The sequence below is a fragment of the Primulina huaijiensis genome, chromosome 15 (genome assembly GCF_012295235.1).
Source record: "Primulina huaijiensis isolate GDHJ02 chromosome 15, ASM1229523v2, whole genome shotgun sequence".
NCBI lineage: Eukaryota > Viridiplantae > Streptophyta > Magnoliopsida > Lamiales > Gesneriaceae > Primulina > Primulina huaijiensis.
In genome coordinates this window covers 5691193-5707576 of record NC_133320.1, presented here as the reverse complement: position 1 = coordinate 5707576, position 16384 = coordinate 5691193, and the positions used below count along the sequence as shown (strand labels likewise).

Sequence of the window (16384 nt, the reverse complement as noted above, 5' to 3'; positions counted from 1 at the left end):
CTAAGAGTATTACTTTTTATGCTAAGAGTATGGGTAGGGTTGACCCGTCTCACAGATTAAGATCCTTGAGACGGTCTCATATGAGACCCACTCTTTTTCAAATGCTTTATTTGAAATAATATTAAGTGAATTATTCAGAAATATTTTTTAAAACGTTTTTAATAATTGATTTTATATTTAGATAATTGAAATAAAAGTACCTAAAGCCTAATATTTAGTTCGTCTAAAAAAATCATAATATATACTCTTTTTAAGCACTTAAAAACTTTTACATATCAATGTAAAATTGTGCCATTAAGATATCGATAAAATAATTGAAACTAAGTAATATATTTTGTTTTAAGTTTTAGGGTAAAAAAATCCATATATTCTCTATAAATTCTACTTCAAAACTGCATGCACACTGGCAGAAGTGTTACTTCACATCAACGATGATATCAAATAGAGTGCTTCTGCTCCGATTCTCCCTTCTACTTCTTCCATGTTTCTTGAAATTTGCCTCACCATTTTCCCACAAAAACCCAAGGCTCACCCCATTTTATAAACAAGCATTCATATCAAGAAACCCTGATAAAATCTCGTCTGCATCGACGATTTCAAAGGATTTCAAGACGTATTTTTATACTCAAACCCTTGATCATTTCAACTTCGGATCCGAAAGTTACGTGAATTTCAAACAAAAATATGTGGTGAATTCCAAGTATTGGGGTGGTGCGGATTCAGGCTATCCCATCTTTGCATATCTTGGTGCCGAAGCCCCGCTTGATGATGATTTGGGAAGCATTGGTTTTCTCACAGATAACGCGCCTTCATTCAAGGCTCTTCTAGTTTATATAGAGGTATTGTACATTTCCGGCCAAGTATCGAAAGGGTTTTGCATATATTTTGGGGTTTAAAAATTGTTAGGGAAATTTGGCGAGTAAATCTTTACATAACGAAACATATGTAGCACAGAATGAAGCAGAGCATTTCATGCCAACGTAGTCAGTCTGGCAGATGTCTTATTACGTTTTCTGTTGTTTTTGTTCTTGCGATTTGTTCCAGCATCGATATTATGGAAATTCAATCCCGTTTGGATCATTAAAAGAAGTCATACGAAACGAGACAAGACGAGGATATTTCAACTCGGCTCAAGCTATAGCTGATTATGCACAAGTTCTGTTACATGTCAAGGAACAATTTTCTGCACATATTTCTCCCATTATCGTTGTCGGAGGATCTTATGGAGGAAGTACGAATATAAATAGTCAAATATTATATTTCTATCAAATCATATATATAGTTTTAATTATAATTCAATATTCTTTCCTTTTTAGTTGATTTGTTACTGTTCAATGTTGTAATGAATACCAATTTCCATATCTCTGATCGATATTTACCTTATATATTTAAAGGAACAAATGATTAATGATTTTTTTTCTCTCAGTGTTGGCGTCGTGGTTTCGGCTCAAGTATCCACACATTGCCTTGGGAGCTCTAGCTTCGTCAGCCCCTATTCTTTATTTCGATAACATTACTCCCCAAAATGCATATTATTCAGTTGTCACCAAGGATTTCAAGGTATTACTTTTTGTCTATTAAATTAATTATATAATTTGAGTTGGTGTATGTTATTTTTAGTTACATGCGTACTTATGTATGTATATGGTTAACTTTTATATCAGGAAGCCAGCGAAACATGTTACCGAGCTATTCGAAAATCATGGTCGGAAATCGACAGAGTCGCCTCAAAACCAGACGGTCTCTCTATTCTCAGTCGAAGATTTAACACTTGCTCGTTAGTTGTTTTTTGACCTAATTTTATTATTATTATTATTCGTTTTAGGTGGTCTAGATCATTTACAAGAACAATCAGAAATAAAAACTTATATTTTGCTTTAGGAAACTGAAAAATTCTCACGAGTTAAAGGATTATTTGGACACAATATATACAGTAGCTGCTCAGTATAATCATCCGCCAAATTATCCGGTGACGATGGTGTGTGACGGGATTGATGGAGCTCCCAAAGGTACTGATAATCTTGGCAGGATTTATGCCGGGATTGTCTCTTACAGAGGCAAAATGAAATGCTTTGATACAAATGAATTCAATATTCCTGATGAAACTAGTGAAGGATGGCAGTGGCAGGTAAGTCATTATTCCTCAATCCCCAATGTTAAATAGGATAAATAGTCAAAATTGCATATTTTTGTTTCTATATTTGTCTATTTGCTATTTATATCATTTAATATATTGTTAAATTTTCTTCAAATTCCGCTATGTTAAATTTTTTTTACAATTTTAATTCATTTTATGACACGACGTTGATATCACATCGATGTGACGTTTACGTGTGCAGTGTCATATCAACACTCCACGTGAAAATAACAAAAATTACCAAAAATCGAAAAATAAATGATTAAAACTGAAATTTAATAAATATAATGAGTCGGGCAACTCAAAACCCATACTTTAAAGGGGCACAAAAAATGTATATATACAGTAGTGATTCAAATATATATCTAGAATAATTTTTATTCTATTATATGATACCAACACTTTATAGATAAGAGACTTCCCTTTTCATATATTCACGTTTATATATGTGATAGAATCTTTTGTTCATCATCCTATTCAATAGGATCTCACACTAGTAAGTGGATTAGGTAATTGAATTTCATCATTAAATATTATTTTAATTATTAAAATTTGATATTGAAAATTCCTAAAGGAATTTTTCTTTTGAAAACTTAACCGTCGCACAAACTGTCTATAAATACCCATATTTTCGATCCATTTTCTTACACCCCACTTCACAACACTTAAAATTTTTCTTTCTCACACGATTTTTATCACTTCACAACACTTAAAATTTTTCTTTCTATTTGGGAAAATTTTTTCGCTTTAATTTTTGGTAAATTTTTAAGTGTTAGTTAAGATCATGAATATTGTTAGTATAGTCAAATTGTAAGTTTTTTTTAGATTTATTAAATTATTAAAAGTAATTTTTTTATTTTAATGAAAATATTAGCAACAGAAATTATGAAAAAACCGTCGCTAAAATTAGCGAAGGACTTTAATTTAAACCGTCGCTAAAATCCGTCGCTAATTTATTTGCGACGGTTTTCAAAAAACCGTCGTAAATTGTAGCTAATGGTGAAAAACCGTTGTCTTTGAGCGAACCCTTTAACAATAGGGACTTTAACAACGGTTTTAAAAAAGCTACGACAACGGTTTTTAACTGTTGTCGTATGACATTTTTTTTGTAGTGTCAGTGACGCCAAAACATTTTCTGGATAGGAAATAAAGAGAAGGAGGATTAACTCAGAACCATACTAGAGATATCGATAAATATTTTATGACAATAATAAAATAATGAGGAAAGAAAGAAACAATTGGTAATTTGATGGATGTGGAAAGCGAAATCAAAACAATAATAATGTTAAGAAATTTGAACCATCTATGAATGATAATGATGATTAAAAAAAAAATTTAAAAAGCGATTTAAGATCTTATTATTATTGAACCGGATGAAGAAGATAATGCTAATATTTGCAAAAATATTTAACATGAAAATATGAATTAAGAGAGTTAATTTGCCTTTAAATATATAACCACCTAATTGAGAAAAAATGGTAAAAATATTAGGGAATTCTTATTTGGAAAGGATCCAAATAAATATAATTCTTTCATATTTTGAAAAACTATTTTTCTTATTTGAGGGTACGACACTGAGTTTAACATATGTACATTTTTATAAAGTAATGTTGGTGTGTTTTGTTTTCCTTTTTTCCCCATATATAATCTTAAATATTTGTGTAAATATTCGTGGATGCCGTTATTGCATCGCTGAATCTATAAAAACTCTTTTTTTAATGACAAATTACCATTGTTCACGCTTCGAAAATAGATTTAGATAAAATCTTTTGAATGCCCTTAAAAGTTTTTTTTTCTTTCCCTTTTTTGGGTATTGCGAAACCATACTCCGATTCGTATAATATATAATTATGTAAATATTAAACATATAATACTTGAATATTTGTTTTTGATCTAAATATATATATATTTGCTTTGTGTTTGTAGACTTGTAGTGAAATGGTGATGCCAATCGGAAGGGGAGAAAAGGACACAATGTTTCAAGCAGCACCATTCGATTTACACCAATTTATCAAAGAATGCACCACTTATTATGGTGTACCACCCCGACCTCATTGGATTACCACTTATTATGGAGGCCATGTAACTTCTTTTTACCCTAAATATCACATTATTATTCTTATTCTGTTCTTGCATGCATGCATGTCTTGTATTTTTTTTTATTTTTTTTAACCCCGATAATCGATTTCGCAGGACATAAAATTGAGTCTCAATCGTTTCGGAAGCAACATAATTTTCTCTAATGGTCTAAGAGATCCATATAGTAGTGCAGGGTAACGTTCGAATACCCCCATATATTCCATTCAATATCGATGTATATACTAATTTAATGTGACAATTTATTTTTTTCATACTTTTATTAATCTACCATAGGGTGCTACAAGACTTGTCGGAAAGTGTTCTTGCCATAACTACATCTAATGGTATGCTCCTACATATATATCTTTCCATATCTGCAAATAATTCATCCGTCACGTATATTTTGTTAAAACTTATAGCACGAAATTCACATTTTCTTAATAATATATAGTGAAAATTAGATTTTTATTTTATGTAACTTGTATGTATTTTTGTTTAATTTTTTGTCATGTTGTCGGTCAATTTACGGTCTTAGTCTACTAATTTGTATTTTCTTCGATTTTAGTCATTTTTCCTCTAATAACTAAAATTGAAAAGCGATCTAATTCAGTGGACTAAGACTTTAAATTGGTATATAGCATGACAAAAAAATGTAATCTGTGGAAAAATATATGTATAGGTTATTGTCTTTCTGCCCCCAACACTCTAAGCCAATTAAGTCTAAACTTTACGTAAATTGCATGTGTATATCTCTTGTAGGGTCCCACTGTTTGGACATACGCCCGTCTGCAAATACCGATCCGGATTGGCTGATCATGCAAAGAAACATAGAGATTAATGTTATTCAAGGATGGATCCAAAAGTATCATGAAGATATACGTCGCGATTTGAATAACTAGAACAAGTTGAAGGCTTCATATATTATGTGAATGTTAAATTAATTTTGTGTTCATGATCTTTTTAGAATCGAATACCTGAATCCTCCGTCATCTTTGGATGTTCCCTTGTGATCAAATTCGTCGTTCTACTGTTCCAGAACTTTGTAAATTTGACAGCGACGGAGTTTTAGTCTGTTAGAAAATTTCTGGAGACGCCGAGATTGGTTTTTGCTGGATAAATAGATTTAACATTTCGCAATTCTAGCAAATTATTTTGGTAGTTTCTGCCAAGTTCTTCCTGCGTCATCTGCGAATTTTGTTTGTTATATTCAACGTGCACAATCATGATTGGAATTGGATGCATATCCAAGTATTTACTAAAGCGACGAACAGAAGACCCCGATTTGGGAACTTTTCATGTTGTTGGACTTTGTGCAAACTGATAAAAAGAACTTTAGGTCGCCTCGTCTGCTTCTACTAAGTTGATTGAACTTATTTATATCTTGATCCATTTTCTTGATGGCAAATTTGTATTTTATATTTGCTTAATTTATATTATGCCGGCCTAGTTTTGTATTATATATGATTTACTCACCTAATTGCCTTCTTCACAATTCTTGATTTTCAAGCCATGCCAACAGAAGTACTAAATGGAGAGATCTCATCACTAGCTGCAATGCTATTTTTCTACTATGTTTTCTACATTGGCTTCTTCTGTTATATACGTGGATTCGATATTCTAGATGAAGCAAACTTCCAAGTTAATCCACCTCTCCTTCTCCGTCTTCTTAAATATTTGTTAGGGATAACTCTGTTCTATTCATGGTACTACGCTTTAACCATTCGTTTACAGGGAGACAAGATCCCAGTATTTTTCACCTCGGATGTACCAAAACTTATAGCTGATATCGAGATTCTGTTAACTTCTATTGAAGGAAAGTTGTCTGTAGGTTGCTATTTCTTGACTTTGTGGCCTTTCTTTGTTTTCAGACCTATAGTTGAGGGGATTATTTCGCTTTTCTTGATATTAGCCACGCTGTTTCTGTGCAAAACTTCCTCGAAAGACCGATTGTTGAATTTGTCTCTCTCTGTTTTTCTGTGGAGGAGAAGAAAAATCATACAATTTGGGTTAGGAATGCTGTGTAGTATTTTGTTTCAAAACTTTGTGAAGTTAACCACAATGGAGCACGTATGGGCTTTCTTGTGCTTTTCAGTGGTATGGCTTTGTTCCCTTACCATGTTACACCCTTTCTCCGATCCGGGAATTCTTGTTTTCTTGCTTAGTAATGTTAGTTTGGGTTGTACGATGAACATTCATGGGATGAGACGAGAGACGTGGATCGTGTATGGCGTCTGTCTTCTTCTCTTCTGGTTGCGATCCATAGTCCACACTCTCTTCTTGGCTTTCACTAAGATCATGGTTAGAATACTTGTGTACTAAATTCCTTGATGCATCACAATGTTATGCTAGATAGTGTGATTTGTAGTTTTGGCTGATGTTACTATTTTCTGATACTGATTTGTGAATTTATAAAGGCTCCTTGAATTGTTGAATGTCAATGGGAACATGCAAACCCAAAAACCGAAATCAATATTATGCAACGATGGGATGATAAATATTAATAATATATAGAGGATAAATCAATATATACAGATATCACAATGATTTATAACTCTAATCTTTTGTAAAACTTGAACCGAGTGTTGATAAAAAAATGAATGTGTAATTAATCTATGCCTTATCATTCGCACTAAATGGTATCTAAATTCAGTAAGATGAAACCTTTATTCCTATGATTGAGTTAGCTTTGTAATAAATTAAAAAATATTTACTTTTTACTTATATATGTTCCTTAAAATGAAATTCTCGTTAGTTGGGTATCAATAAGCCATGAGTTGAAATTATGCGGAAAGAAACTCACTGACACAGTTTGAACACATAAATGGTTAAAGTAACTAACAGTTTGGTTATCAAATGGAAGCTAAAACGGGGTAGCTGAAATGTAAATGTAAAGGTTTGTTTATGGATGTTCGGAGACTTGAATAATTCCTACATCATCTCTTCTTTCTCGCGAAAATATTTTCACTAAAAGACTTTGATAATTACAACAGTTTGTAAATGCTCACTTCAACAAGACTTACTATTGCTTAACTAAAACTCTTAGTGTATTTACAAATTTAAACAAAGTGATCGGTAAGAATTCTTATTGTCAATTACAATGATTTCTCAAAAAAAATACTAACTACAAAATGATATTTAAATGATTAGATAGAATAAGATATGAGTGTGTTGAATATTTTCTTCGATTAGTTACCCTATCAAGAACATGATAATACTTGATGATTCAGAAAAATTAGAGGCTTGAAATTTCATCCAACTAGTCTATTTGTATGCTTCGATTCTAACGATGAGCATGTTTAAATCTGAGAATCGTTCCCAGGTAGGTCGTTGTACCATGCCATTGTCATTTCTGATAAATAGTACACTACAAGTAGTGTGCATAGATTCTGACATTCTAACGAGCTGGTAAAGCTGTTATATGATCTTATCCAATATATCAGTCGGGCTCTGATCCTTAAAGAATGATTTAGCAAGCTTCAGAGAATGTCTGGTACAAAACTTGACTGATTCAGTTAGGTAGGATCATCAGTTTTTCCTTCAATCAGTGACCCTTAAATCAGCTACGCTTTGCATCAGCTAGTCTTAATAAGATCAGTTTTGTTTTCACGATCAGTTCAGTTCGGAAAATATTAACTCACGAATAATCATTTTTTACCTTTGAATTCAGTTCGATTTGGCTTTTAATAAATCTTCTTTAATTAGTAGCCTTTTTTTAAATCACTGAAACTTAAATTATCCAACAATTCATATCTCAACACTTCATGTAATATTAATGTTGATGATGTTAATATGACAAAACACGAATCACTAAATCAACGGAGAACTGTTAGAATAGTATTTAAGGTAGTTTTAACCTAACCAATTTTAAAACTCACTAACTGATGCTAATAAAGTAAATTTAAATTAATTTATATGATCTAAGATTTTTTCAAAAACAACCTATCACTGTTTTAATTAAAAATTTCTGATAGTTTCTGACAATTTTGATATTTTCTGACAAATGTCGTCGAATGTTGTTGGGTTTCATCGGAGTACAAGGTGTCTTTTTAATTCAGTGTTCTAAAAAGCCCGCTTAAGCTTGAAGCTCGACAAAAACGCCCCGCTTCGGAGAAAAGAGTTCAAACTATAGTTTGACCGAATTAAACGTAATTAAGACGTTTAATTAAGCGTGCTTAAATATAATTAATCGCATCTGTTTATTTTTAATTTTTTTATTTTGAAGGTATATCTTTTTATTTTAAAATAATATATTAGGTTTATAATTTAGATGTTTATTTTTAAATTTTAATTATGATTAAGCGTGTCTGACGATGATTTGACAAATTTAAGATTTTTTAATATGATCTAGTTGTAAAAACAAATAAAGATTATAATTTTGATGTTTTTATATTTTTAAAAATATGAGAATTAATTATTTTATCTATTTATTGGTTTGAGATAATTACAATTACACTAAAGATAAAAAATACTTTTTCACGCTTAAGCTCGTGCTAATCTCGCTTAAGCAAAAGCTTGGAGCTTGACGTCCGTGCTTCGGGACACTTCACGCTTTTTAGAACCTTGCTTTTTATCAATGTATTGTGTACTAAAAACAATACATTGATTCTGGATTATTTATAACTCATATAACATCAAAGTCGCAAATTTGAAACAAATTAAATCTTCAAATTTGAGGCTCAATTATAATAAATTAGAGTAGGTCTTGTGAGACGGTCTCACGAATCTTTATCTGTGAGACGGGTCAACCCTACCGATATTCACAATAAAAAATAATACTCTTAGCATAAAAAATAATATTTTTCATGGATGACCCAAATAAGATATATGTCTCACAAAATACGACGACCGTCTCACACAAATTTTTACCAATCAAGTAATCTACAGCTAAAAATACAAGTCATACATCAATTGTTTTTTCAATTACTAATGAGTGGTTCGATGTATGTGCACATTAATAAATAACTCCACAATGGAAGACGCGTACACATTTGTTCATGGGATCCCACAACATGGTGAGCTTCTACAAAGTCAAATATATAATATATGGAAATTCAATTATTACAGGAAAAACCACACAAATAGATGAATCAAAATATATGATCCAAAGTTATTTTAAATATTTGAATTACACCTAAAAAAACAACAAAAAAAATTCTTGTGAAACGATCTCTTGGGTCAATTTTGTGAAAGATATGTAAAAAATATAAATCGTTACGTTACAAGAAAAACTACTATTAAACGGAAAATTCCATCTCTAATTGGGTTTAATGACGGAATTATTTGCAGATGGGATGTTCATGAAACTGTGGGTCATTGAAGGATTTGATGACAACAAAATTTGTTTTCCATCATTATGATGTCCTACACTATGTTAGCAGATTTTGGTGTTACGTCAACATTTTAGCGAAAATCGAACTAAGAAACTTATTACATTATATGCACACACAAAAATATAAATTATACGTCACTGTCTCAAAACAAATTCGGGCTGTTGGATTTTTTATACATTTATTGCATTTTGACCCCTTATTTTTCAATATATTGGCCCCAGACCAAGTTTGTGGGATCCAAAAAACTTTTTTTGTTTCGAAAATTGCTTGTTTCTTCCTTTTTTGGGAAATAGAAAATTCCCTCAAACCAGTCCATCCCAAAAAAAAACCTCTTGAAATTAAATAAAAAGAAATGCGTTAATCAATTTTCAAATTAATCGTGGTAGTGTTTGCAAGAGTTTATTTTAAGTGATTCAAAATTTCTAGCCAACTGAAATGCTTAGAAATTATTTGTAGAAGCTGTGAAACGATTAAAATAAGCTCTTGCAAATATTATCTATATATCGATCGTACTCATGTAACGCCTCTTTTCTACATTAATATGTACTTTTTTACATTACATATTTCACCAAATATGCAAATAAATTTTAGAATACTGTAAAAAGGGTGAAGTATCCAGATTTGTATCTCAGTGAATTGTTTCTTGATCTTACACGACAAGAAGACAGACGACGTTTGGTATGTGTCCTTATCATTTTCAGGAAAAAAAAATTTTAAAAAAAAAAAAATTTGACTTTATCGAAACTGTTTATGCTTATTCTTCAAGCAAACAAATTAAATGGAAAAAAATAATAATACATATCCTTAATTTATATAATTAGAATAAAAGAGTGAAAATAAGATTAATTAGAGTAATTCAAGCACCCCGATCATCTTACACCACTAGTTAATTAATATCTGAGTTAGATATTGTTGAATAATTAATAATTGTGTTTCGGGAATCATTTTAATAAACTCAGATTAATAATCCTTTGAAATTGATTGCATGACTCTTTAATCTTATAATATAAGTGACAAAATTAACTTAATATTGAGACAGCCAAGATCAATGATAGGGCTTAATGCTTTATTGTCTGATCAATGATAGTTAACAAGCCCAAAATACTCTTTAAATCATTTTAATAATAAATTATTATTATTATTATTATTATTATTATTATTATTATTATTATTATTATTTCACGAAACATTATCTTACTTGCATATATTAACTAAGTAAGTTTAAATTAACGATATAGTTTAATATTAACAAATATTTATAGTGTGAGAAAAAATTTCGAATTTGTTATGTAAGTTGTCATGTTTCATGTTTTTATAATCTAGTTTGTCGAAATTGAGTATCATTCCCACGACTTTGTTTTTAATCATATTTCGCCGAAGCGCTGATATGGTGACGAAAAAATGTTGACATAACATCATAAAATACTGACGAAACATCGGACCAATATATTGCTTGTACGGTGCCATGCAGATCAGCACTCCAACGAAATTGGACTAAAAACCAATAAAAAAATATATTACAAGTTAGATGATGAAAATAAAAATGATTTCCAGAATTAAATCGATTATATTTCCCTTTTAGCATTTAAAAATACATATGAAAAAATTATTGTGTATATTGGCGTGTATAATATTGTTGAACCAAAGTTATAATTGTCTTCGTATGTATAATATTGTTGAACCAAAGTTCAATTTGTCTTGGTATGTATGGGAGAGGGGTCGTCGTGTTCATCCAACCAAATGTTGGTTGGCAAGTCAAAGCTCAATTTCAAACATGCATTTTCTTGACTTCTCATCTTCTTTCACCAAACCAATCGCTACGTGCCATTTGAGATTGAAATATTTCGGATCACATTGTTTTCACGGAATGTTTAATTAATATTTGCTTTTAAGTTTTCAACTCTCTCCATATACTTTTATATATGTATATGTATGTATCTTTCGGACGAGTCTGTTGCATATGATTTGCCCATTTCAAATTATTTGACTATTGTAATTCACATGCTATTACATTAATCTGAAATTTTATGCTGTTACAATGAATTCTTATGTCATAAAATAATGATGAAAATAATAATAATTATCGGAGGTGACATTACATTATACTTTGTCAGCTAATTAACTAACGAAAGATGAAAATGAGCTAGCTAGGCCCACTGTATAATGACTAATGATTAGTAACATATGATATTGAATCCGCTAAATAATCGAGCGGAGCGGATGGTAGACCCGCCCACGGGCCAGTCTGGGTCCGTGTTGGAACCCGTGGTCCTGACCCTTAACCGTGACCGTCTACGACGGTTATGGGTTTGAGTCCAATTCAGCCCCATTTTTGTTTTTTAAAGAATAAAAATTAAAAAACTATACAAAATACAAGTGATAACAGTTAGAATTATTATGTACAAATATTAGGTAAGAAATTACACATCCATCCATTTTATTTTTAGAAAAAACAATTTAAAAACATGTTACCAACCTTGCAGGTCGATGGTTCAGTACTTGACCCGATTAACCGGTCCGTTGATCATGGCCCGAGTACGGTTCAGGTCGAGATCAAACCCAAACCACGAGCAGGTCTAGCGGATGGCAAGATGGAGACAGTGTAGAATTTTAAACTCATCTAATAATCTTCACTCACCTCTTTTTGTTATTACTTGATTATTTATGTTTTTAAATTTCAGTTGTAATTTTAGTCTTTTATTTTTTTGTGTTTTTTTTTTCGATTATGAATCATATGACGTTCATACGGTGGCAACATAGTGCCAACATGCGGAGCTTGTGTGTGCAATGTTATATAAGCATTTTCATCAAAAAAATGACAACGTAAAGAAGATTTAAGAATTAGAGTAGGTCTGTGATGAGACGGTCTCACGAATCTTTATCTGTGAGACGGATCAACCCTACCGATATTCACAATAAAAAGTAATACTCTTAGCATTAAAAGTAATAATTGACACAAATAAGATATATGTCTCACAAAATACGACCTGTGAGACCATCTCACACAAATTTTTGCCTAAGTTATTAATTTTTTCTTAAATGTATGGAAAGGTATTGGGTCGTTACAAGAACAAATATTATTATATGCTAATGAATTTCATGATATGTAATGCATTTGAGGATATTCTTTCTTATGTTTATTTTTTTAATTCATGAAAGTCAGAAACATAAAAATAAAAAATAAAATGATGAATTCTAACCACCCTTTCAAAAGGACAAGGAAAACGAACGACTTTTCGATCAATAGCGTAATTAAGAATGTTTTTTGAATTTAATTACGCAACTTTAATCAGATAACATGTGATCTTTAATGAATCAATTAGCAGTAAATGTAGCAATAAATATAACNTTTCCATTTATGAGGAATTGATTTAAGTAAATATGCCCCGAGGCAAAATTGGCAATGTGCACAACTCAAATTTTCAATAGCCGACAAACCAAATCTGCCAACCACGGTCTGAATTGGTATGATCATTTCATTAATAAATGAATGAATAAAAAAATGTATAGCGCATTTGTGGATAGTATATAAACACGTGAAATCCTCCCCAAAATTCAAACCAAATCTCATTTTATTTTTGAATTAGATATACGCAAAACTATGAAAGTGAAAATATTGAGCTCGAGGCTCATCAAGCCTTTGTATGAGGAAAACCCTCCCCCAACAACAAAATGCATCCCCCTCTCAGTTTTTGACCTGGTCACCTACGACCAACACGTTGCCGTAATTTATGTTTATCGTCCACAGATCGTTTCGAATGCGACGATAGAGTTGGGCCTCCGGAAGGCATTGTCTGTCTATCGAGAAAGGGCGGGGAGACTCGGTGTGGACAGTGAGGGAAACCGTGTCATTCTTCTCAATGATGAGGGTGTTAGGTTTGTCGAGGCATCGGTTGATCGTGCACTCGATCATGTCACTCCCTTCATGCCTTCGACTTCTCTACTATGTCTTCACCCGAGTTTAGAATGCACGGTTGAATTGGTTCAAGTTCAAGTGACGAGGTTCTCATGCGGTTCGATGGCGGTAGGGTTCACTGCGCACCATTTCGTGGCTGATGGACACGCTACAAGCAACTTTTTGGTTGCATGGGGGCAGGCATGTCGGGGACTCGAGATCGACCAGTTGCCTTTTCATGATCGAAAGATATTCTCTCCTCGAAACCCTCCTCTATTCGAGTTCGAGCATAGAGGAGTTGAATACCTAGCCCAAAACTTCAAACAAATCTATCCCCTAATCGATCATAGCATCGAGGACGTCGTGTCATACAAGGTTCGTTTCACTTCGGACTTCCTATCCGCCCTCAAGGCGAAGGCGTCTTCCATGAGAGGGAATGCCAAGCCCTTTAGCACATTTGAGAGCATTGTGGCACATCTATGGAGGGCCATAACCAAAGCTCGTGGCATGAATGCGTCCGAGACAACTCAAGTCAGGATATCCGTCGATGGTCGTTCACGACTAAACCCTTGCGTTCCGAAAGGTTATTTCGGTAATTTGGTCCTTTGGGCATTCGCCAAAGCGAAAGTCTCCAACCTGTTAAACGAGCCCCTGCCCTACGCAGCCAACCTTTTACACGAGGCGGTAGTTAGTGTGGACGACAACTATTTCAAATCGTTCATCGATTTTTCTAACCATAAGGTAAAGGAGGAAGATCTGATTCCTAATGCAGACACAAATGACTTGATATTGTGGCCAAATTTGGAGGTTCATAGTTGGTTGAGGTTTCCCTTTTATGACCTAGATTTCGGGTGCGGCGGCCCGCACGCTTTCACCCCCTCGTTCGCTCCCACGGAGGGTATGATCATTCTTCTCCCATCTTTCGTCGGAGATGGAAGCATAGAAGTTTGTGTCCCTCTATTTAGACAAAACTTGGAGAGTTTCAAACAAATCTGCCATTCTTTAGACTGAAAAAACTTGAACTCAAATCAAACAAGATAAGTACTCTCCCATGGTGAACATAAAATCAAATTCAAGAAAAGATAATCTTCCAACTTTATCGATGGGATATTGTAATATAATATATAGCTTATTTTACCATGATTTGGACCAAGTACGTACGTACAAAATCTCGTTATAACCAATTTCTTGTAATGATTGTGGAAGATTAATGTATTGAAAATTATTAATTTATATGAATTTAATCCAGCTATGTGCCATATTCTTTATCTTAATTACATGTTCCTTGTAGTTGGGATTCAGATTTGCAGGCACGTTCTATGTCATGGGGAAGTATAAGATACGTGCATGAAAAATTAAGGCGTGTTTGGTTGGTCACTTGTTTTTATTGCATCATAATATAATTATATTATTTGGGACATCAATAATTAATCATGGCCAGTATTTCATTTTGAACCCTTAATTAATTGAAATATATTATATGTACACATTTTTTTTGAAATTATAAAACTACCTCAAAATATGTGTAAACGTGTGCGTAACACTACTCTCATCGTACATATAGCATTTCTCTGATTAATTATGGCTGGATGAGCTTCAATTATCTTTTTTTAATCACAATTGAATGTTCAGTATTGTACTTCCATTAACGGTACCCACGTTTCGATCGTTTTAATTTCCATTGTTTGGGAAATTAAAGAATAATTATCTCAAATTAACTGAATGATTAATTCAACTAATAAATTGAATTAAGAATTTTTATTTTTATTTTTTTTTGAATGTATACATGGGTTCCTTATTAGACACAGTACTAAATATATGTCGAAGACATGATTAATTAGAAATCGAATTTGTTTTTTGACATGATAATTATAAGGTTAACTTACTGAGTCCTTTATAAGAAAACAAAACTTAAATAGAACAAAATCTACGCAAAAAGAGACATGGGCGACTAGTTATCTATTAATAGATACAATGCAAGAGAAATTTAAAGTAATTACTACTTAAGTATCAGTTATTTATACTTCATTTTTTAATTGATTGTCCAAAATATATAGTAATTCAGTTTTTAATTGTTTTTATTCATATACCATTATTAACTAAAACTTGAAAAACATAAAACTATTTTTAAATGAATTAAATTAGAGTAAAATAGGAAGTCTGTTTATAAAATTTACTTAAAATAATGTATATAAAATCCATCTAAGCAAAAATAAAGAGAATATAAGGCAAAATAACCCATATTTATAATTTAAAATGAGAGAAGAAAAAATTTTGTTTTTCTTTATTTTTGTTTAGGTAAATTTTAATATGTCATATGTTAAAGTAGGTGCCCAGCGAGCTAACTTATGACTTCAGTTTTAATGACTCTCGTGTAAAAACAATATTTATTTTAATAATATTTTACAGTTTTATCCTATTTTGATATTTATTTTATCAACATACCTCATACAAGCTAAGCTGCATAGATAAAGTTCTTAAATGTTCTATAGGTACAATAAGGACTATCTCTCGACGTTAAATCATGAAACTCATTATGAAGCATATCGTATATTCTAAACAGATTCCTAGTCGATTCATCCACCTATAATAAAGATAATGGTTGCTTAAGCTTAAGACTAACATCTGTCGTGTACTCTTCGTGTTTTATTGGTAAGGGCATGAATATATTCATTCGTACATATGGGTGATCATTTGATGATACACTGAACATCTCTCCCTCGAACTTGGTCGTCAAATGGTGAGGTTGGGTGTAGTTTCGAAATATGCAAGAGCCAATGCATTGTAGTTGGGATTCAACGCTTGCTTATAGGTGAAGATATCATATGTGATCTTATGAGTTAATAGTACAAGTAGTATCTGGCCAGAGTAAGACATGTGCTTTAGTGAAATGTGTTTTTCTAATTTTATATACGATGTCACTCTTATTACTCAAATATNAGT

At 32.0% G+C, this 16384-nt stretch overlaps 2 protein-coding genes across 3 annotated transcripts; both read left to right on the top strand.

The window, feature by feature from the left end:
• The first annotated feature begins 425 nt into the window (after positions 1-425).
• On the top strand, positions 426-5313 carry LOC140960414 (uncharacterized). Of its 2 annotated transcripts, XM_073418667.1 has the most exons (9): positions 426-839; positions 1045-1231; positions 1427-1560; positions 1665-1777; positions 1882-2128; positions 4064-4219; positions 4331-4410; positions 4511-4560; positions 4976-5313. In XM_073418667.1, the coding sequence occupies exons 1-9, from the start codon at positions 432-434 to the stop codon at positions 5113-5115; spliced, it is 1515 nt and encodes a 504-aa protein (XP_073274768.1). In that variant the 5' UTR covers positions 426-431; the 3' UTR covers positions 5116-5313. The 2 variants fall into 2 exon arrangements, with proteins under 2 accessions (XP_073274768.1, XP_073274769.1); XM_073418668.1 differs by lacking the exon at positions 4511-4560.
• A 7814-nt stretch (positions 5314-13127) lies between these two features.
• Positions 13128-14694, top strand: LOC140960393 (agmatine hydroxycinnamoyltransferase 1-like). The gene has a single exon (XM_073418644.1). The coding sequence runs from the start codon at positions 13148-13150 to the stop codon at positions 14450-14452; it is 1305 nt and encodes a 434-aa protein (XP_073274745.1). The 5' UTR covers positions 13128-13147; the 3' UTR covers positions 14453-14694.
• Positions 14695-16384: the final 1690 nt, after the last annotated feature.